Source organism: Mastomys coucha, unplaced genomic scaffold (assembly GCF_008632895.1).
Source record: "Mastomys coucha isolate ucsf_1 unplaced genomic scaffold, UCSF_Mcou_1 pScaffold16, whole genome shotgun sequence".
NCBI classification, from domain to species: domain Eukaryota; kingdom Metazoa; phylum Chordata; class Mammalia; order Rodentia; family Muridae; genus Mastomys; species Mastomys coucha.
In genome coordinates, this window is record NW_022196898.1 from 4,701,701 (window position 1) to 4,725,380 (window position 23,680).

At 39.3% G+C, this 23,680-nt stretch overlaps 1 protein-coding gene across 3 annotated transcripts in view; it reads left to right on the forward strand.

Annotated features, from left to right (window-relative positions):
* Positions 1 to 23,680, forward strand: part of Trpc4 (transient receptor potential cation channel subfamily C member 4) — a 184,747-nt gene that overhangs the window by 40,757 nt on the left and 120,310 nt on the right. For all 3 annotated transcript variants that reach the window (XM_031373817.1, XM_031373819.1, XM_031373818.1), the window contains exon 2: positions 5,128 to 5,532. In XM_031373817.1, coding sequence (XP_031229677.1) covers positions 5,155 to 5,532 — 378 coding nt within the window. In that variant the 5' untranslated portion in view covers positions 5,128 to 5,154. The remainder of the gene's footprint in view (positions 1 to 5,127; positions 5,533 to 23,680) is intronic.

Sequence of the window (23,680 nt, forward strand, 5' to 3'; positions counted from 1 at the left end):
CAGGGCCAAGGGCCTCTCCTCCCATTGATGACCTACTTGGCCATCCTCTGCTATACATATGCTGCTGGGGCCATTAGTTCCACCATGTGTACTCTTTGGTTGGTGGCTTAGTCCCTGGGAACTCTGAGGGTACTAGGTAGTTCATATTGTTGTTCGTTCTAAGGGGCTGCAAGCCCTTCAGCTCCTTGGGTCCTTTCTCTAGCTCCTTCATTGGGAACCCTGTGCTCAGTCCAATGGATAGCTGTGAGCCTCTACTTCTTCATCAGGGACCCTATGTTCAGTCCAATGGTTGGCTGAGAGCATCCACCTCTGTATTTGTCAGGCACTGGCAGAGCCTCTCAAGAGACAGCTATATCAGGCTCCTGTCAGCAAGCACTTGTTGGTATCCACAATATTGTCTGGGTTTGGTGACTGTATATGGGATGGATTCCCAGGTGGGGCAATCTGGCAATCTCTAGATGGTGTTTCCTTCGGTTTCTGCTCCACACTTTGTCTCTGTATCTCCTCCTATGGGTATTTTGTTCCCCCTTCTAAGAAGGGCCAAAGTTTCATGGGAATTTTTAAATGAATAGTATAGGACAAGAATAAGGCTATCAGTAGAGAATTGTGTTGACGATAACAACATTTGAACATTATACAAACAAAGGAGGGCCCAGTGGAAGAAATCATGTTAATGAGGAAGATGAAGCATTAGAGAAGCATGATTCAGAAGCCAGTGCAGAGTAGGTGATGGTAAGGATTCAGCAAAATGAGAATGGATGGTAATAATGGGATTTATTGCTGGGGCAAGATGAGAGAGAACTCCTTTGCAACTTGAGGGGAAAGGAAGTTGATGGACATGTTTTCATTCTCAAGGTGGAATCTAGCCTTTGCTACATCTATCTCTGATTAGGGATGTATCCGTAAGACTGTCTAGGTAAAAGGCAGCTATGTAACTATAACATCTCCACTGTGTTCCTCTATGCATGGAATAAAATTGCGTTCAACTTTTGGCTTCAAGTTTGGTCCCTATTAAATCCTAAGAGTCTTCAAGTTTAAAAATAAGTATAATCTTTATTTCTCTCTTTAAAATCCTCAGATGTCATAATATTTTAGTTAGTAAAGTGTATTTTTTTTATTGCTGCTGCTATTTCATAACAAATTCCTAAGTATGTGAAGTACCGTCCCATGTCTGTGAACTCAAGGCTGGCTTTCTCCTTGAAGCACGGGATCACATATGTAAATATGCATATCAATGGTGAATATTCATGTTGTCCTTTGCAATTTTTACTGGAAATGAAGATATCTATTCATTTCCTGAGTCTTATTTGAAATTCACATCCACTGATAATTCCACTGCAGTACGAAGCAGATCCTTCAGGGGACATGAGTTCAGAGTCAGGAATATCTAGAGTTTGCTGCTTGCCTATGGTTGTAAATGCTTGTCATGTTGATGTCAAACCACAACTCTATTTCCTTCTTAACTCTCCCAATGTACTTAAGAAAAATGAACATCAAAAGTCATATTGCAAAATTTAAGTTTTTAACTATTAGTCTTCATCTGCTAATTCTTTGAAACCTGATGTGGTGAATTGTTTCATTTATAAAGGTCCAGAAAGGAAAGAAGGGAGGGAAGGAAGAAGGGAGGGAGAGAAAATGGGAGAGAGGGAAGGAGGGAGGGAGGGAGGGAGGGAGGGAGGGAGGGAGGAAGGAAGGAAGGAAGGAAGGAAGGAAGGAAGGAAGACCTCAAATTTTTGTACTTGGTGGAGAGAATTATCTTTTGCTCCAAAAACCTCATTTTGGAGATGTGATTCTGTACCAGGTTTGTTCAACACTTTTGGTTAAGGTATTTTTGCTCTCAATGCCGTGTTCTTTTACCGATTTCCCATCATTGAGTGGCAGGCCTGCAGTTGCTGATAAATGTGTCTGCCTAGGAGCCCCATCAGCCTTATCTGCTCCTTCCACTCCTCCTGTGTCCACACACTGCATCTCAAGTAACAACAAGGCCAAGTTTCTGGGCTGCAAACTTACACAATCTCCTTGTTCTTTAAGGCTTTAGCGGCAGAGCTATGCTCCACTTCTGTGTGTCAATAACCCACTGTAAATATTTGAACTTTATCGAATCTATATAAATTTGAATTGTATTTCAAGCATGCCCAGCACTTTTTCATGTACGTTATCTCTCTCTTTCTCTCTTTTAAATCTAAGAGCTTGAAAGATGAAAGACCTTTCTAAGCCTTCAGTTTGATTCATGTCTTCCCACCCATTTTTGTTCTGAGTTTACTTCCTCCTCCTATGGATATACAAACAGATTTCCTTATGTTTCTGGCACTCACTTTATCTTTGAAATACGGTATCATTCAGGATCGTACCACTTTAAAATACACCTGAATGTGTTCTGTTTATGGGAGTTAACTGGATTCAATGAAATAAATTTTAATTAAAACAATTTTTTCTTCTGTTTCTTCTCTCCCAGTTCACTAACACCTAATGTTCTTTCTATTAGCACCTTATTTATATTTTGTAAATGAGAAGTAAATGTAGGCCCTAATTCTTTATTTAATGGCATTGTTAGTGTTATTAAGAAAAAGAAATGGAAATTATTTTCTATTTTTTTGACCAATTCCAATCCAGATGAATTATTATTTCTACAAAAATTTTATATGCTATATGTGTATGTAATTTATGTGAATCTTAGTTTTACCTGTGTTTACTTTCTCAGCCAAGATATATGATTTGGTAAGACATCAAACCCAAGAACATAGAAAGTGTATATTTTCTTAAGTATTGTATATAAAGACAAAATGAGATAACAGAAGTTTATATACTGTAAAAATAGAACAGAAATGCTAAGTGTCACCAGGAGGACACATTCATGCCGTGGTCTATGCAGAATTAGCATGTGAGGTCTGTGGCATCTATCCCAGGTGTTTTGGATGCTAACTCCAAGCCCTGCAGAAATTGCTCACCTCCCCCTTAAAAGACAATGATTTTAATAGTAACTTATGCTCAAAGTTACTTATAGTAACTTGTAGTAATAGTGCTGAAATAGGATTCAATATCAGGTCCTTAAAAAGTAGTAGTATCACAAGAACTTTGATTTGTCAGTGTTTTCATTATACTCAAAGAATATTAAAGTCTCCTCGCCCTTATGTAACATAAATGATGATTCTGCTCTTATTGCAGAATGAGTCAAAAGATCCTCAGAATAATTAAATTATACTCAAACTTTACTTAACTAATTTGTGTGTCAAATATTAATAGATGTGATATACTCAAGTCTATCTAGTCTATGAGGACACGTGAAGAAAATGTCAATTATAACATACTGAACAGCTGCAGATTATTAAATAATGGTCTTATTAATTCATATACCTAGACATTGGAGAATTTGTGATAAATCATCTGGAGATCAAAGGTTGAAACTTAATTATATGATCATTGAAATCACCAATAGAAAGAAGCTTTAGCTAAACAATTCAGTTTCTCAAGCTGAAAGCTACTAAGTGTGGTCGTATTTGGGGATGGAGAGATGGCTCAGCAGTTAAAATTGCCTCCTACTCTCCCAGAGGACCTGAATTCAGTTCCCAGGACCCATGTGAGGTGATCCACAAACACTCCTAACTCTGGTTCCAAGGGATCCAATGGCCTCTTTTGACTTTGTAGGCACATATACTCTTGAACACATAACCACACACAGACATGCAAATATACATAAAATTAAAAGCTAAAATATAAATCTTTAAAAATATGGTCACATTTGTTAGTGCAAAGTCTGTTTAATGTACAGTTAAAGCACTATACATACCAGGCTAACTTACTCAGGCCTCCATTAGGCTTACAAATACTAATTAATAGGAACATGCAAGTGGTTTATAGGACCTATTTATTTATAGTTTTATACTATAGACACACACTCTCACGTTTTCAGAGAAAAGTTGAGGTAACAGACACGAGATGCAGAAAACTTCAGTACAGAATTTATATATAAAATATAAATTTTCCTGAGACTTTACCACACTCATTGCTTCCAGTGGATCACTTCACGTGGGGTTATTTTCAATTTATTTTCTCAGCTTCAGCTAATCTTTACTGTGACTTCCAAATAAAAATAAGTTTTCAAAGGAAACATTCCCTACGTTGTAGGATGGTCATCTCATAGAGCTGGAAGAACTGGCACGTATATTTTCATAGTACATCGTTTCTGTTTTATTTTTTCTAGGTTGAGTTGCATAGTCTCATAATAATTAATATCATCAGCATACATTATTTCTCCCTCATTGAACTCACAAACAGAAAAAAAATGCATTCATTAAACTCAATATGCTATTTCATTGGCAGTAGTTCCATTAATTCACACTAACCTTAAGGTGAATACTTGTTAATGTTAAGGACAGACTACATACAAAGGAGAAGGGTTTTTTTCTACTATGGCAGGACTCTACAACTGCAGCATAGGCTTCACGATCAGCAAAACTCACAGCAGATGCTGTATTTGAACATTCCTGATGGTACTGTAAAGGCATGACTTCGAATTTTTAACATGCTTTGCACATGTGTGTGTGGACACACGCATATGTGCATACATGCCTATATATTTATGTAAAAATGTATTCACATGTGTGTATAAATATGTATATTCACAAAGAATTTCTCAAAGACTCCAGCTGAAGTCTCAGCTAAATGTCACTTTAAACTTTTAAGATATTTTTCTACTGTTAGAGTAGATGTTGTTGGGCGTGCAGAGATAGATGGCTCAGCGGTTAAGAGCATTGACTGCTCTTGCAAAGAGCCTGAGTTCAGTTACCAGAACCCACATGGTACCTCATAACAGTTTGTAACTCTACTTCCAGAAAATCCCAGGCTCTCTTCTGACTTCTGGGAGCACCTGCATGTATGTGGTGCACATAAACTGTTACAGACGTGCGCATACATGCATCTAATTCAATATTTTAAACAGAAATTTTAACTTCTGTTTTCTAGGCATCTGAGTATATATCTATTTTAGTTACCTAAGGAAAAGCATCTTTTACTTATCAATGGAGACACTATTACTGTCCATAATGATTGTGCGTTTGATAGCATGCACAATGCCTAATTTAATAGACATACAGGTCCTTACACTTTGCTTTCTTTGTGTGCTTCTAGAGATGACGGACTAGCATGGCCTGAAGCATGGCTCAGTTCTATTACAAAAGAAATGTCAACGCCCCCTACAGAGACCGCATCCCCCTGAGGATTGTCAGAGCAGAGTCTGAACTCTCACCATCAGAGAAAGCCTACTTGAATGCTGTGGAGAAGGGGGACTATGCAAGCGTCAAGAAATCTCTGGAGGAAGCTGAGATTTATTTTAAAATCAACATTAATTGCATTGACCCCCTTGGAAGGACTGCTCTTCTCATTGCCATTGAAAATGAGAACCTGGAGCTTATTGAACTATTGTTGAGTTTCAATGTCTACGTTGGTGATGCGCTGCTTCACGCAATCAGAAAAGAGGTGGTGGGAGCTGTGGAGCTATTGCTGAACCACAAAAAGCCAAGTGGAGAGAAGCAGGTGGGTGTGAGTGTGTTGTTTTCAGTTTATTTTGCCTATAAGAAGTTTCTTTAGATTTGCAAACACCGTGTGTGTGTGTGTGTGTGTGTGTGTGTGTGTGTGTGTGTGTGTGTGCGCATGCGTGTGTGCTTGTACATGGTTTTCCTTCAGTTTTTCATTTTATGTTAACATTCTGAACTATCAAACTATAATTTGTTGGATTGTTTTTCTATTTAGCCTCCTTGTATGTTATGGGTTGCTGCATCTTACCATAAAAGCAAATGCAACCATCTAATTATCTTGATATTGTCTGTTAACACACTCTCAAGGCTTCTTGCAAATTCTTACTTAAAGAAGCATAAATGACTGCTAGAAAGAAGATCAACTCTTCCCTTAGCAAGACTGCAACATATTTACAGAAGAGTGGCAGCACTTGATTGCTATGAAAAGAAAACAGATGTAAGTTCAGTGCAGTGTGTCTTGCCTTCTCTCTGCTTGTTTACCTCCATAGAAATGGAGTGACTGTTGATGGGAACAAGCAAGGCATCTTTCCATCTGTCTGGATCTTTGGCTTTGACACTTCCCTTCTCTGTGTTGGAATGGCTTGTTGGGTCCTGTTTCTCAGACATTGGCCATTCTACTTTTTTTGCATTAAGGATAATGGTGGATTAATGGCAAAGCCATTGCAAATACTACTATGGCTCCAAAATCCATCTTTCAAAGAATTGTGGAAGGTATGTCCATTCCACTTCTAGAATCTTCTGCCTGTTTAATAATAGACAGTTTTCTGTGTCTGAAAGTGATGGCATATGAGGAATCACATATCCAAACTATGCTATGGTTACTCCATTGCCTTTGCTTCTCTGAAGAACTTATATCAAGATCTTCACAGTCAGTAGGTTGAACACTGTGGCTGAGCATCTCTTCTAGTTCTGACAGGCTGTAAGCGACGATTCATTCTCAAATCTCACCTTCATTCACTCCTTCTTCTTCACTGAACCAAAACTTTGATAACCTAAAACTCCAAACAAATCATACTTCTCTCCTTATTGCTTTGCCAGCTTTGTTGTGGACTACCTTCTTACATTGTTCAACTTCATTGGTAGAATCGGAAACATGAGCAAACCTAGATTGGGGCATAAGTTATAGTAGCACCTAAAGATACTTAACTGTTTGACTCCAGTGTTATACCACTAAGAGGCTTCATCGCCCAGATGGAGAAAGTAGGAGTCTGGGCTCGTGGTTATGTGTTATTCCGAAGTTCTGCTCTCTTAGTGGTTGAGTTACATCAGCGTGACACAGCCTCGAAAAGTAACTAGTTAGGGGAGTAAGATAGATTATCACAGTTCAGAGATTATAGGCCACGGTTGTTCAGCTTTATATCATGGGACCTATGGTGAGACAGAACAGCACAGTGGAGCAGATAAGATAGAGAGAATGCCCACTGACTCACAAGGACCAAGAAGCAAAGAGAAAGGACCCTTCAAGGGCATGGCTTCCACAATATCCTTCCTCCAACTGGGCACTACCTGCAAGAGTCTGTCATTTTCTTGTAGGCCACAAATCTAGGCATCTAGTACTAAAATATTGCATTCATGTGATGAAAGCCTCAATCAGGTTCCAAAAGACTGACCTTTAAACACTGGTGCCCTGGGGCCAAAGTTTCAGTACAGGGGCTTCTAGAGAACATTGAAGACCCAGGATGCTACCTCTGAGACAACTTTGGACTTTATATATTTGTGCCTGCAGTCGTAGCCCAAAAGCATCTACATGTTCTGCTAGCTGCACACTATATTGTATACTCCCTTGTAGTTTTGCTTAAGTAGCCATAGCTCAGGTGCTAGGTCTTCCATGTAGACCTAGAGGCCTATAGGACAAAATCAGCATTTGATATATTTTTTTCATGTGTTACTGAAGAAAATCATCAGTTTGCTTTCCAGAGGGTTCTTCCGTGTCTCCTTAGACACTGCCATTTGTGTAAACTGGAGAAACCTGGTGTCTAGAGCAGGTACCTGCTATGATAAGAGTGTTTGTTGAAAACATTCAACTTCTGAGCTAAGTCCTCATCTCACAAGTAGGTTCTGGCTCCTTACAGGCACTTGGACCTTGATTATTAATAGAAAGTAGTAAAGGTTTGCAGTCTGCCAAGACTCTGACACTTCGCAGGCCACGAGCTTCTGGAAGATGTCTCTCACATGAGGTTTCTGGCCAAGAATCCCTTTTCTATTTGTGCAGTGTAGAATTTGACTTTGGCAAAGGCTATTAAGGGAAAACTGTCCATTTTGATTTGAACTTGATAATTTTTTTAAGAACAACCCCAGTCTATCTTAGAGTTCCTGGTCTGCTGAATAATAGAAGTGAGGCTCTGGCAGTATGAACGTACACAGTCCAGTCCATAAAAGTCCATAAAGAATGTGTTGAGAGCTGCGTTAAACCCCAGTAGTGTTTGGCTGTGTATGTGTGATTTCATTAGGCAGCACATCTTTTAGACGTAGACAACATCAATTGGAATGCCACTTTTTGTACATCATGTGATGCTGGAAACAATTATATTTTTAACTGGACTTTTTTTTTCTCAAATAAAGTAGTTTTTAGGCAACCCTTGCAATTATTGAAATAATTTTGTGTACTAGGGTAATCCACAGAATTCCAGATGTACAGATACATATTTATCCCCAAATATTCTAAAATACTAATGCTGAGGTCACTGGAGCAAAGTATTAAGACATGAAAACAGTAATAATCTACTGGGTTTAATAAATGTAACTTAAAGTGAAGGCCAAGAAAGAAGTTTTAAGATAAAGCCATTAAAAATTAATTATTGGCAAATTACTAAGATCCTGAAATATGTGTGTATTGTTGATATATTATTATTTTACAAATTTGTTGCATGCTGTGTATTTGTCCTAAATATCATAATGCCATTTTAAGTCTGGTGGCCCAATAAATATTAACTGAGGCCCTCTGTACTCTGCCATGGCCATACCATCCGGACAATAGTCACTAGAAGCTGCGAAGTACTGGGAAAGGCCAAGGGGAGACTGACAGAAGGCAGCCCTCTGGCTCTCTTCTCCACTTTTGATTCGAGAACTCTGCATCTCCCAGAGCTGTGGTTCTGTGACCAGGTTTTCATAACCCCATCAGCTTTTTAAAGCCCAATGGTGCTTAAATTTTTTATTTTTATAAATTTACACATGATACCAATATAATAATACTACCATCACTATACCAGACCATTATCTCTGCCTTCCTGCAAATACATATAGATCAATAACCCAGAATGTCTTACAGTTTACCCCGAAATATATTTGACTTCTCTTTTCATATTGAAAACAGGAGACCAGCTGTGGGTGAGCACAGTTTGCTCTTTGCTTTCCATGCCAGTGCATATGGGGATGGGTTTCCAGTCTCAATGGTCTTTATAATACAATTCTGTGGCTTTAGAAATATTAACTATTATGAAATCAGAAAAATCAAAGAGCGTGAAATGGAATTCTGGCATTAGCATGTTAATTCAAAAATATGTCCTGGAAAAAAATACCAATAACTAGAACTACATAACCCTTTTCACTGTCTGTGGATATTTAGTAAATATATCCCTGGGTACTAGATGTAGACCTGTTCTTTAAACCGATACAGTATTTTATGTTGCCTCCATTGGCTTTCTGTTTCAAGAATCAGAAACTCTGGGAAGGTTGACTGGGTTTCCTTTACTAGGAATGGATTCACTGGCATAATGAAAACTGTGACCGTCCTTCCCTGTTCACCTGAAACCCTGCCTTCGGTCAAGTCTGGGAGACCAGCAGGGAGCACACAGTGTGAATCTGCCTGCTATCAGTAAAGTGAATGAGCCCAGAGGTCCATGAATCCATGATCAGCTACTATTAAAATTCACAGCAGGCAAGAGAACAGAAGAATACAAGAAAAATAAATAATGAGGGATGCAGATGTCATTTCCCAAGCCAGGCATTGCAGTGGCATGCCAAGATAATCCTGGCACTTGAGATGCCAAGATCAGTGTGGGTTCAGGGCTAGCCTGGGCTAGAGAGTGAGACCCTGTATCAAAAATACACAAAACGGTGTTCTCTCTCATCGCTTCAAAAATGTTTATTCTGCTTTGATATCTAATGACATCAACAGTTAGCAATTCTTCTTTATTTAAACTCTGATTTAAAGTGATCAATAAAAATGCCGTACAATATTCTCTTAATGTGCCTGTAGAGTTAAATAGCTAACAATCTTCTCCCAATTTGATTTTCTTTTTTTGTTTTATAATGCAACACAACCAATATTACCAAGTACTTTGAAGATCTGAAAAAAAAAATTGAGTTTTATTTTTCCACAGCAGGGAAGTTTAAGGCTATTACAGCACGGAGTATAGACTGGTTAGTGAGCTGGTGAAAGGCAACCATGAGAGAAGTGAGTAGCTTCAGATGAAATCATATTAAAGCATGGCCCTTTGAAACACTGTTAGTATGACAAGGTAGCTTTAGCCAATTAACTGTCCTTGCTCCTATGTGGGTAACTTCCTTGGTCATGTGAAGGCCAGCAGTTACACATAATCCCTTGGGGCTGTGCTCTCTTGCTCCATCCTGTTACCAGAACACAGCTGTCATTAAAGCAAAATGCATCAGATATGTCCGGAGCCCACAGAGTGAAACATCTGAGCCCTTTTGAGAAACTTCGGGTGAAAGGCAAACACACGTTCCAGAAAGAAAAACTCTACTAGTGTGTAGCCACTTCTCTTACCTCATAGATTCCCTAGAAAAACACTGTTTCTTGGCACAGAGACCAAGTCATTCTTGGGTTGGAGGGCATTAAGAACATGTTCCAAGAGCTTAGAAGGGGAAAGCCTGGGTAGAATTCCTGTCTTCAGTGTGAGGAAAATCATAAAGTTACTTGAGACTTAACTTTCACCCAAGGAAGAGCTTGACAGTCCTACTGATAAAATCCTTGTAGAGATTTGACCGTGAACATGCACAGTGTTTTACAAGAAGGACAGTGGAAGCCACTTCACTTGGATGCCATTTGAAATGTAGTATATACTCATACTCACGAAGCTCTTTAGACTCACCATACTTAATTTAATTAAAATGTCCTTCAAAAGATGCTAATTGTTCCTCAAAACATAGTCTATCAAACATGGCCTCTGATGAAAAGCTTTGGGGAGGTCATGTATTATTAAAGTTCTCCAACCAATTAAAAATGGTGTGATTAGGACTGGTGTGATGGCTCAGTGATTAATAGAACTGGCTACTCTTATCAGCACTCGAGTTCCATTCCCACCAAGCATGCCCGGTGTTCTGACACCGCCTTCTAGCTGTCCCAGGCATCGGCATGTATACTGGCAAACATGCATGCAGATGCACATGGAGATTCACGAGTGAAAGTAAAATCACCTTAAAACTCATAATGAAATCTACACACATATTTCTGTGAGAGTTTGCTCGTTGAACTTCTTCACTAATTATAGCACTAAAAACAAGCCATTGGATGTAACTGAGTGCATTTAACACAAACACAGCAGAGGTAGGAATCAGAAAAGTTTACACTGTGGCCAGAATGACCCAGCACTGACTTGAACATACCCTCCCAACTTGCCTCATTGCCCTTCCTTCTTCAAGGGCAAAATGAGTGGTACTGCTTTAATATTTGAACCACGGCAGAGAGGAATTAGAATTAGGCTCACTTTCCTGTGTTTGCAGGAACTGTGCTCATATTCGTTGTCATAATTTGTCTTTCGTGGATTCAATTTATATATCAATTAAGGTCTTGATGTTCATTGACATTCCACACCAATATTGTTTGACTCACTTATTAGAAACACTGAACGAGTATGTCCAGTCACAAGCTCTGAGCATGAAAGAGCTTAAGGTTCATTCTCACACAAAGAATAGACAGACACAGGAGGCTGAGAAAGGTTGGTGGTGGCAAACACATTACTTGGTATGCAATCTCGTCTCACTTAAATGAGGTAAAGATGGGTGGTTGACTGGCTTTTCCTTTGCCCAATCCTCATCTTGTCTCATGTGTAACCTAGGAACAACATTTTTTTCGTGGCTTCTGGTATCTTTGAGGGACTGCACATGGATTTGCTTGATGTGGCAATTAAGTTTTATCCATAGGCAACTAATAACAGTGCACCAGTGCAGCCATATTTGTGCATAGTGACATCAAGAATAAGGAAATAAAATAGAAAAAAAAACTATATTTAGACTTTATATTCTGAATTTTACTTTCTGTGTATGACTTTTTTTCTTTTTTTCTTTTTTCTTTTTTCTTTCTTTTTGTTTCGTGTATATGCATGTGTGCTTGGTGTCTGCAGAGGCCAAAAGAGGGTGTCAGATTCCCTAAGGATTGGAATTCTGGATGATTGTGAGCCATCATGTGGGTCCTGGGAATTGAGTTCAGATCCTCTGCAAAACCAAGAAGTATTCTCAACTGCTCTGCCATCCCTTGAGCTTACAACACATTTAAAAAAAAATTATAGTAGAGCCTCACAACAGATCTAGAACAATTTGTGACCATTTGCGATTGTTACCCTATGAAAATTTCATAGCAAGTTTTGTGGAAAGTTTTGGTTCTGTCATTTGATAAAGAGACGCTAACTGGAATAGCTAGCTACAACTATATCAATGGGGTCATTGCCAGGACTCTTCAGGATCTTGTAGCCCTGGGGTACTCAAGTTCTTATAGACAAAGGTCTACATTTGCCTGGAAACTCTATGCAGGGAATCACAATACCTATTGTAACTTCCCAAAGGCCCATATGTGAAAGGTGTGGTCCTCTGCTTGTAGAACTATCAGTATGTGGTGACTGTGAGAGTCAGAGCCCATAACAGGTCTTCAGATTGTTGGGAACATGCCTCTCCTCTTCCCTGCTCTCACCAGCTCCGTGGGAGGTAGATTGTCCAACTCCAATCACATGCATATTCCTAGCATGACATCGTGATGTGCCACCTCACCTCAGGTCCAAATGAGTGCAGCCACTGGCTTTTCCAACTTAAAAGCTCAAAGAAGCATTTTTTTTTTGGTTTTGGTTTTTCAAGACAGGGTTTCTCTGTGTAGCCCTGGCTGTCCTGGAACTCACTCTGTAGACCAGGCTGGCCTCGAATTCAGAAATCCGCCTGCCTCTGCCTCCCAAGTGCTGGGATTAAAGGTGTGCGCCACCACCGCCTGGCTGAACCATATTTCTTTACAGGTTGATATGTTAGGCAAGTATTACAGTAATCAAAAGCCAACACAATGCTAAATCTAATGTTAATGCCTAATAAAGTTTTGTATTGTCTGGAGAAAATCCAGGGAAAAGCTATATTAGTTCAGAGGCCATTTTTAATTTTTCTAACTGTTTTCAATCCATGGTAGTTGATTAAATCTACTGACACAGAAGCTAGTAGAATTTAACTGGCCCCCTTTCCAACTTCCTTAATTGCAGCAGCATCAAACTAAAGGTTCATTTGTACTGGCTATTATGGGAACATTTATCTAAGGTAATCCCGAGTAAGTAACAGAGTTGAACCAACTTGGGACAGATACAGATATAATGGTATTAAAGGGAAGAAACTCTGGGCTGGAGGTCGGTATTCGAGGTTTTAGGGGTATGGACTTTGAAGCTCACCGACTGAATAGCTATCCTGAAAGAGCCAAGTGCAAGTCTGATTGCTTTCACGGGTTTTACTAAACTCCTTATTTGGTCATCTTATAAACTGCATCAGCAATCAAGAGCATGCTACAGCCTGGAAATAAAATCTGGTTCTGGAGCCCATGGTTCTGCAGAACTGTCCTGAAATACATTCAGCTAGAGGCTCCTGGTATAACTTAATAACACTACAATCTCAGGGTGCACAGAACTTGCCTGGTTTCCTCCTGGATGGTGGCAGCAAGAGACTGGCAGTAAATAAGGGAGAGGCTGCTGGCACATTGAGAGATGGCTGGGAAGAGGGAGGTGAGGACAGCACATTAGCAGGAGTGTGGGAGATGAATGTCAGGCCAAGCATACATCAGCAAGCCGGCGGTGGGTGGGGCTCTTGTTCTGAGCTGATCCATGAAGCTGTGACTCTGCAGGGACAGGCACTGCCTTCTTGCTGGAGGAGGTTTACTCTACATTCCACACAGGGCTTTTTCCTCATTTGCGTTTGAGATGGAGTTAAAGGAGCCTGCTTCCCCTTTGTCACTATCTTATTCTGTACACTTAGAGTGTTTTGACCAAAGTGTGAGCCACTGTGTCGATTTCCCACGCTCCTCACGTGCACCTTCATGATAAAGACAACAGGAACAACCATACTTTCCCTAAGACGGGAGATGGTTAGAGAGATGGTAGGACCAGATCCTACGAGTTGGTGCAGTGTGCATATGATTTCTGATTTTCCCTGTTTGCTCCTTAGTCTCCACCACAGCTGACCAACAGGGAGGGAAACAGTTAAAGGTGGAACAATAATCATGAAATGGGCTGAAATGTTCTGAGTGAGGCCGTGGTTTGGATCAGAAGCATTCTCCAGGGGCAGTGTGTGGAAGGCTCGGTTCTCAGCTCATGTTTGTGTTGACAGTCAATGAAATCCTTGGGGGATTGGAAGGAAGTTACATCACTATGGATATATCCTAATCCCTTATTGGTTATTATCTTTGTTTCCAGGGTACCATGAGGTGAACATCTTTGCTTATTTAGAATAAAATCGTAAGATACAAAATATTTGGAATGGAAAATTTACAAAGCATATGAAAAAATTGACCAAGTGATTCTGTTTAGCATCTATGGCAAGCATCAGAACACATTGGCTAATTACACACTTTTCATCAGGAAACACTCCATGAACATGGGGAAAGAAGCATCCTTTCTGTGCAGTGTCTTAGTTAGGGTTTTACTGCTATGAACAGACACCATGACCAAGGCAAGTCTTATAAAAGACAACATTTAATTGGGACTGGCTTACACGTTCAGTCCATTGTCATCAAGGCAGAAGCATGGCAGCATCCGGGCAGGCATGGTGCAGGAGAAGCTGAGGGTTCTACATCTTCATCTGAAGGAAGCCAGGAACAGACTGGACATCCTCAGGCAGCTAGGAGGAGGGTCTCCCAGCCCACTCCCACAGTGATACACTTCCTCCACACCTTCTAATAGTGCCACTCCCTGGGCCAAGCATACACAAACCATCACACATGTGCACACAGGGATATTTTTTAAAGTCTGTTGACTTGAGGTCTTCTCCTATATAACCAACAGTATAGTAAGTAATATGGGAGTTCTCTTTCTAATCACTGTATGAACTTACACACTGAATTTCTTAGTTGGCACATAATTTTATATTTCCACCAGTTGATAATTAGTGTTCCTCATCTCTGTCGCCTTCATCAGCATTTTTTAAATCATTTTCTGTTGAGGAGACTGAGTCTCAGAGCGGTCTTAATTTGAATTTACCCAGTGGCTAAGTTTGTTGAAGACATCTTCAAGTCTTTTTTTGACCACTTATGTTTCTTGTATTTGAGAGCTGCCAATATATTCATTTGTGCATTAGTTGACTGGATGATTTCATTTTTGCCGTTTAACTCTTACAGTCCTTTGTATGTCCTAGCTATGAATCCCTGTCTGATATGTAGCTGGTAGACTATTGTTCTAGTTCTGCATTCTTTTTCCATTGTCATGATGGTATCCTCTGCTGACAAGCTTTTTAATTTCTTGTGATTGCATTATAACATATATAAGTTATATATGTATATATATATAGATATAGATACATTATCATATAAATTATAGACTTGCATGCAGCCAAAAAGAACAGCAAAATAAAGACATTAATGGAATGTAGAAACAACTGAAACCATTGTTCACTAAAAAAAAAAAAAAAAAAAAAATTCAGTTCTTGGGATGAGATTATGGCCTGTGCTCTTGGAGTCTGCATCAGACACTCTCATGTGCGCCTGCCTCTTGAATTGCTCCCTCTTAGCAGTTTCGTCATTTCAGATCCTATGCTGAGACCGTTAACCCCAGAACCATTTATGTTTTTGACGAATTTGTCAAAAATTAGGTAAGTCTAAGCATCGAGTTTGATTTCTCTGTCCTCTGGGCTCACCACTTGCTCTGTGTGCATGTTTTGTGCCATGATATGCTGTTTCCACGGCTCTGTGGCCTAAGTTCCTATGGAGTATTGTGTTAGACCCAGCATCGCACTTATGCAAGTGTGGCTTCTGCTACCTGGGGACTTTTCTGCTTTCATATCAACTTTGCAATTGTTGATTCTATTCTGTGAGTAGACTCAGGATGTTGGTGTTGATTGCATTGTCTGTAGATTAACTTCCTTAATAGAGCCATTTTCACAGTGTCTGTTTGACCAGTCCATGACTTTGATGGTTCTTCAGACAGTCTAGTATCTTCTTTAATTTTTTTGTCTTATGTGTCCTTCTTTAGCCCTATCCTAGGTTCTTTTTTAAAAAATTACTCTGAGTGGAAGTTTCCTTTTAATTTATTTCACTATTTGGCTTTATTATTCCCACATGGAAAAGCTACTAATTTTATAAGCTGATCTTGTATCCTCCTTCTCTACTGAATAGTTAGTTGAGTGTGAGAGTGTTCTGGGAGAATGTTTAGGTTCATTAATGTTCAGAGTCATGTCATCTACAAATAAGAAGAAACTGACTTCCTCCTTTCCTTTTTCTAATTCACTTTATTCTATCCTATCATCTCTAGCTAAGGATGTGAACACTGTACTGAATAAGAATGTGGAGAGTTGTTCCTCATCTCTCATATCAGGATCTAGAGGCCCTGATTTAGGTTTTAACAGTTTAGAGTAATAATTGGCAATGGGTTTGGCATTGATAGCTTTTATTATGTTTAGATATTTGTTGTTTTCTATTCCTAGTTTTTGTTTTGTTTTGTTCTGCTTTTTAGCATTTTTTATCATTTAGGGGCATTGAATTTTGTTGTGTCTTTTCTGCACTGATAAAAATGATCATTGACTACTGTTCTTAACTCTGTTTTTGTCTTGAATTAGACTTGTTGATTTGTGTACAGTGAACTAACTTTGTATTCCTGGAATGCAAGTTAGTTATGGTTGGTGATGGTATATGATCTTCTCAATGTGTTCTTTAAGTTTTGAAAAATTCTATTGTGAAAATTTACATCTATATTCACCAATAAAATTTATCTGTGGTTTTCTTTGGCATTTTCTATTTCTGGTCTCAGGGTAATGCCAGCTTTGTAGAGTGAACTCGGTAAATGTCTGTTCCTTTCTGTTCTATGGGACAGTTAGGAGCACTGCTGTTAGGTCTTCTTTAAATGTTTGAAATAATACAATATCGAATCTGTCTAGTCTAGAGCTGAATTGGGGAAACTGGGTCTAGAGTCTGATCTAGTGTAAAAATTGAGAAAATTTTTACCTCTGCTTTAGTCTTTCTCACTGTTTATGTTATTTGAATATTCCTGATTTAATTTTCCTAGGTCATATATGTCTACAAAGGCACTGCTTTATTGTCTAAATTTTCCACAGGCTCCAGAGAAAAATATATTTTGTTTTTGTTGGATATGATATTCTATAGATATCTGTTGAATTCATCTGATCTATAGTGTTGTGTAACTCAAGCATTTATTCGTTTATGTTTTATTTTAGATTGTCTGTTGAAAGGGGAGAGCAGAGTACTGAAAACACCCACTCTTGTTGTATGAGGATATATTCAAAATTTTATGTCTATTTTTGTTTGTTTTATGAAATGTAAGGGATTGATGCTTGGTACTTACATTTTAACAATTGTTATATCTTCCTGATGAAGTACTCCTCTTACTAATACATGGTAGCCTTGGCTGACTCTTTAGAGTAAGTTTGGCTTTAAGTCTACAATACTGACTATCAGAATAGCTAAAGTAGATATATTTGGTTTCTGTTCATTTCAAAGACTGGCATCTGTCCTTTGACGTTCAATCTATGAATATCTTTACCAGTGGATACATTTCTTGCAACACCATTTGATTGGATACAGTTTCTAATCCAATCAGACATTCTATTAGTAGGTTGAGGCATGCCTAAGTTCATTATTAACACTTATTTATCAATTCTTGTTTATTTTGGGGATGGGGCTTAGACTACTGTTCTTCATTTTCTTTCCTGGTAGTTCCAGATGTGGCTTGTTAGAGCTGTGGGTCACCTCTTTGCTATCCTTTCATTTGTTTTAGATTTTTCTTTCCTGTGCTCTTATTATTGACACTTTTTCATTATCCTCTGTATATTATACGCATTTAAGTCTCTTTAGCATGGGGCTTTGTGGTCATGTGCTTCCCTTAAATTTCTCATCAGTTTAAAAAAAGATGCCTCTGTTGGAGATCCCCATCTTAGTTAGCAGTTCTTTATTTTCTGGGCTCAAATTTCAAGCTGTCAACCAGAGATCTGACATTATATTGATAATTCTGTCTATGTTAGTGAGTTGCCATTTTCCCCTTATACCCTTTGTGGCATGCATATGTGCATGTGTATGCATGTATGTATGTGTGTGTGTGTATTTGTGTGTATGTATGTATGCATACATGTGTGTATTTGTATTCACAGCATTTTTTTTTGATATATGTTCATACAAGTGCATTATGTGGGCATCCACGCAGTGTACCCATATGTGTAGAAGCAAATTTCATTCTTGGATACTATTCCTCGGTTACCTTCCTCTTTGTTTTCTGAGACAGGGCCTTTGATTGGCCTGATGTTCTGGGATTAGGAGAGGCTGACTGGTCAATGAGTCCCAAGGATGCACGTCTCTCTTCCACCCCTATCCTGAGGTTATAAGTATGTGTCACCATGCCTTTATTTTTTTAATATGGGTTCTAAGGACAACTGAGCTATCCCACCAATCCTCTTAAAGCTTTAAATACTGTTTCTTATTTGTATTTTTCCCTCCTGCCTCATAACAAGTTTCTCTTGTGCCTCCTGAAGAGATCTTTTGGCAGTGTTCTGAGTTTCTAAATGTTTGAATGTCCATTTCTTTCTACAGTTCAGGTAATTTCCTACCTTGGCCTTATTTAATTTCTTGAAACTTTCCTGTTTGTCTCAGCACTCTTCTAGCCTGTGTGACTCTGTCATATCTGGAATCCTTGGATGCTCTTTTGTTTTATTAATTTTTTTTATACTGGTTTTTGAAGGCTGCGGCTTGTCTGAAGTCAGAGTCTGTCCTGCAGGCATCTTGCACTCACTAGGACTGTCATTTATCATCTCTCCCAGGTCACTTGGTTCATCTTTTCTAAATCTGTGCCCCAGTTTTAGGGTGTTTTTGTTTTGTTTTGTTTTGTTTTGTTTTGCATTTTGATTTGCTTTGAGATTTTCCACTCCAGATTTACTGTCATACTCCAGAGAAATAGTTTGTCAGATCTTCTGACTACGCACATGGAAACTCGAACCCTGGCTTCTCTGAACCTGCTTTGCTTGCTAAATACTGTCTTGAATGCCATACATCCCCATGTCCCTATACAGAGGGGCACAGAGTAGTAACAAAATTATCTGTAAGCGCATGATTTCACCCCCGCTCCTTCCTTCTAGAATTGACATTCCAATCCACTGGGATTCCACTTGCCTGTGGCATCATGTGTCCTGTGGTTCATCATTAACGCCTCCTGCACACCCTTGTGTGGTGCCACAGGGAATGGTGGGTTAAGCCAGTACAAGGTGCTATGCCATGGGTAGTACACCATAAGATTAAAGAGCCTCCATGACCACCATGATGTTCTCCACAGACCCAATCATCCAGAATATCTGCCATGGACTGAATCTTCTCATCCTGAGCCCAAATCAACCATTTACCCTTTTTAAGCTGCGTATCACAAGTACTTGATACAGTAACGGATGGTTGACTGACACACTCCTTTTGTAATATTATCTGGAAAAATTCCAGTCTCCGCCTCCTCTGTCTTATAACGAGGAATCCAGAGAGGGCTGAAGAAAGGCATGGAGCCATCTGGACTAGTTTCATTTTGAAGGCATGCTGATTCATTTTGAGTGAGTACATGAGTCTCCCACTTGTCTTCATGGTTAACTCTTTGCCTTCTTTCCCCAGACAGATAGCAAGTCCGCAGGACATATTTCCTACTCCCTGAAGTAATACCTTTTGGGTTTTCTTGTAATAATAGATTTGATTGTAAGGGAAAGTCCATGCTCATTCTGCTGTACCTCCCTTGGGATCCTGCATCACACACTGAACAATCACCCGCTTGTCTGTGTTCTCTGTACCCTTTACAGCTCTTCGTTCATATTCTCAAAGTCTAAAATTTGAAATGTCAGAGAGTTCAAATCTCTAACTACTATTTTTCTTCCTGCACTTGCTTCTCACTTGTAAAATGACATTCAGGCTCATGGCTTTAAATACTGCTTGTATGCTGATAACTGTCAAATATTGAGGTCCACATTTCTAATGTTATTTCAAGTTCAAAGTGAAAAGAGTGTATCTTGAACTCTCTTATATCTTTAAACTCCTTCCTTCTCTGAGAATGTTCTCAAGAAGTTTCTGCTTGCTCTGCTTGGGTCTGGGTGTTCAGTCACCCTTGGCCTCTCTGTCTGGGATTTCATCTTAGATCTATAATACTCCACTAATAAATTGCTATGGCTTCAACACCTACCCAGCATTATCTACCTGGATGACTGCCATCTTCCTCCTTAGTGTATCCTCCATCCCTTTAGTTCATTCTCAATGCACATGCCAGAGTGGTTCTACATGTTATCCCCCCACTCAAAATATCCCAATGTCCTTCTCATGTCACTATGCTGTAACAGCCATAGTTCTGAAAATGAGTAAAATTGCATGTGTATCATCTCCTACTTTTATCTAATATTGCCATCTATAACTTTTCCACAACCAGCTGTCCTCTCTTCAATTGCCCAAAGCTCCAGGCATGCCCAGGCATTGTGGTCTTCATGCCCAGAGCCCCCTCTTCCAAGAGTGCTCTGTCCTTAGTCACACAGGTGTCACTTGACCCTCTCATACCTCACCGTTCCAGCTTAATTTCCCTTTGCCCACAGAGAGCTTTAATCCAATCTCTGCTCTGTGCTTCCTTTCTTCTTACTCCACAGTGTTTTCTTGGAGAATTCTATAGTTCTTCCATTTTTAATAGATCCATCATCTTGTTTACTCAGGGACTGTGTCTTTATTATTTCTCTGAATGAAGACAAAAACATTATCTGTTGTGCACACTGCTATATTCCTGGAAGTTGGCAGAATGAATGGCAGGAGCTCCAGCTGCACCAAGCAGCTATTGAATGGTTGGAAGCATTGACTTTCACATTTACCACCCACAGTTCATGCCTGCAGAACAGCTAGCGCTGTGCAGAGAACAGAGGGGACATTGGGTTTATTGATTCTCAGCAGGAACACAGCTAAAGAGTGAAATGGATGCATGCCACCTGGGGGAGACTCAGAGATGGCTACCATAGAGATGACAGTGATGGTGAAGATGTCAATCACAGTGATGACACCAGATTATGCTTTGTGAAATATTACATATGAAAGGCTTTTATGTCTAACTTTGATTGATTTTACTCCTTAAGAGAATCTCAAGTCAAGACGATATTCAGCTTTTTCCTTTTCTGCTGATGAGAAAAACTGAAGAACAGGTGTTGTCCTTCAATAGTATTCTGCAAAACTGTAATTACTGGAACATTACCTATGCTCATGCTCTACTATCCCAAGAAAGGCAGTCATGGATGCCAAGGACCAGGGAGTTCCAAACAGGAGATGGCAAAACATGGTCAAGATAAATGGAAAGTCAAATAATGGGCCAGAGTTAGCGTATAGCTACTGATAATTCCTGGGAAATTATATTTAAACTCCACTGGTTAACATCTTCTGAAGGTCATTTAATAGATTTTTCTTTACTGTAACTTACAGTGTCTATACACACAGAGAATGCTCAGTGATCACCAATTGGAACATGTACATAGCAGTTCACAGCAAAGATCTTTATGCTCTGGGTCAATAGCTTAAAGTTCTAGTAACAGAAATCCCTCTAAACTTTGACATATGTGCTTATGAAACTGCCCGCCAGGAAATGGCTATTCTACCTTGCAGATGAATCAAGTACTATAATTGGGACTGTGTTTACGTGAGGAGAAGCAAATGAATCTGGAGAGACTGCACAAGACTGTTCTCTGCTCTTTCTCCAAACAGCCCCAGGGTTGTCATACATACCGCTCTCTGTCTGGTGATTTATAGAGATCAACAGAGTTTCACCTTTCAACTCTACCACAACCCTGTGGGAATAAACTTCGAGAAAAGTCTTTGATATATGTTTCTCTGAATCTTAATCTATAGTGAAAAAGATCTGAAATAAATGTGTACATTAGAGAATGGGAGAGCAGAACTAGCAAGGCATTAACTGACTTTGTTATTTTCATGTAGCTAAAAGTGGCTGAGGCAGGATTTAATGTGGATCATCCTATTTTGGTGCCTGAGCAAGAGCAATTCTCAGGCTATCACAGTTGCCTTAGTCAGAAGATACATAGTTTCAGGTCTGGAGAGATGGCTCATAGGTTAAGAGTGCTTGCTGCCCTTCCAAGGACCTGAGTTTGGTTTCCAGCATCCATGCTTAGCATGCATGCACACGCGCATATGCACACACACACACACACACACACACACACACACACACACACACATGCACACTTTAATAAAAAATAAATTTTCAAGCAGAAATGTATAGTATTGAATAATTTAAGGTCAGGCTGCATGGATTTATGACCATGGACATGGTTCTTAAATAATTTTACTAAGACTTGCCATTCTCATTTATATAAAACAACATTTATCTAAAAAATTAAAAATAATCCTGAAGATTGACCAAAGTGGGACACAGGTTCTTAGCACGGGCCATAGAGCATGATGTTTCGTATGTGTTAGCTGTTACTTATGGCATTATCATAAGACTCCAGGCACATTTACACAGTGTCAGTCAACTAGCTGAGATGTGTTTGTCCATAACCTATTTCATCTGATGCAAATATCCCTATCTCTAAAGTCTGCGATCAAAGTTCTCACAGTGTTGTATTTCCTATGTGCCCCTGAACTTTCCAAAGTCAATGACATTCCTATTTGTCAATATATTTCATTTGAAGTAGGACTTTACATAAGCTTACATAAATCCATATGTTTAATGTAACTTAAAACAAATGTATTAATGATTAATAAATAAAATCATTTACAAGGCTGACAATGGACGTGGATATGTCATTAATGTCAGTTGCATTACTTCCTTGAGAGGTCCACAGAGCTCTGTAAGAACCCTTAAGGAGGCAAGGAAACAGAATTCCCATAATATGTGCTACTATTCTTGCCAGCTTCTCCAAGTGCTTTTTCGTCTTCCCTCATGGATAATTGACAGGACTTCTCCTTTCACCCACCCACACTAGAGGCAAGAAGAGACAGCTGCAATATGGTCAACCTGTACCATGCTCATCACTGCAGTGAGGATGCTTGGACTGGGTTTTCGTGTTTGATACAGTTGTTTAAAGAGAAAGGAGAAGGAAAAATCAACAAGGAAGTGGTGATAGAATTTGATGTTAACATGCCAGGTACCCCTGATGAGTGGGTCTTTGTTCACCAAGTAAGAATCTATGGTACAGCAGGGTCAGACAAGGGACATGTCTGGCACAGTGTAGATAATGCAGACAAACATCCACGTGATCTCTAAATTTCTATCATGGCAAAGAGTGACACAGATTGCTTTTGCTGTCCATGGAAGACTGGATTTTCCTAGCATGTGCAACCTCTGGGATGCTCCAGTCCTTTATATAAAAGGGCACAGCATTTGCATATTAATTCTGGATTATTTATGGATACTTAATGCAATGTAAATGATCCATAATTAGAATTTTTACATAGGGGAAAAGTTAACAAAAGTTTGTACATACTTAATGCAGATTGATCTTACAAAACATTTTACTTACTATTTTCATGTGTATAATGTTTTGCCTCCATATGTCTACACACATGTGCATTCAGAGCACACACAGGCTAGAAGAAGGTGTCAGAATCCCTAGGACTAGGGTTACAAATGGGCTACCATGTGGATGCTGGGAGTTGAACACCTAGGTCCTATGCAAGAACCATAAGTGCTCTTAACCTCTGAAAGTATCCCTTTGTCCCCAGTAGAAACATTATTTAAAGAACTTTTGATGTGCGTTTTATTGAATCTCGATGTAGAACCTGGGGCTAT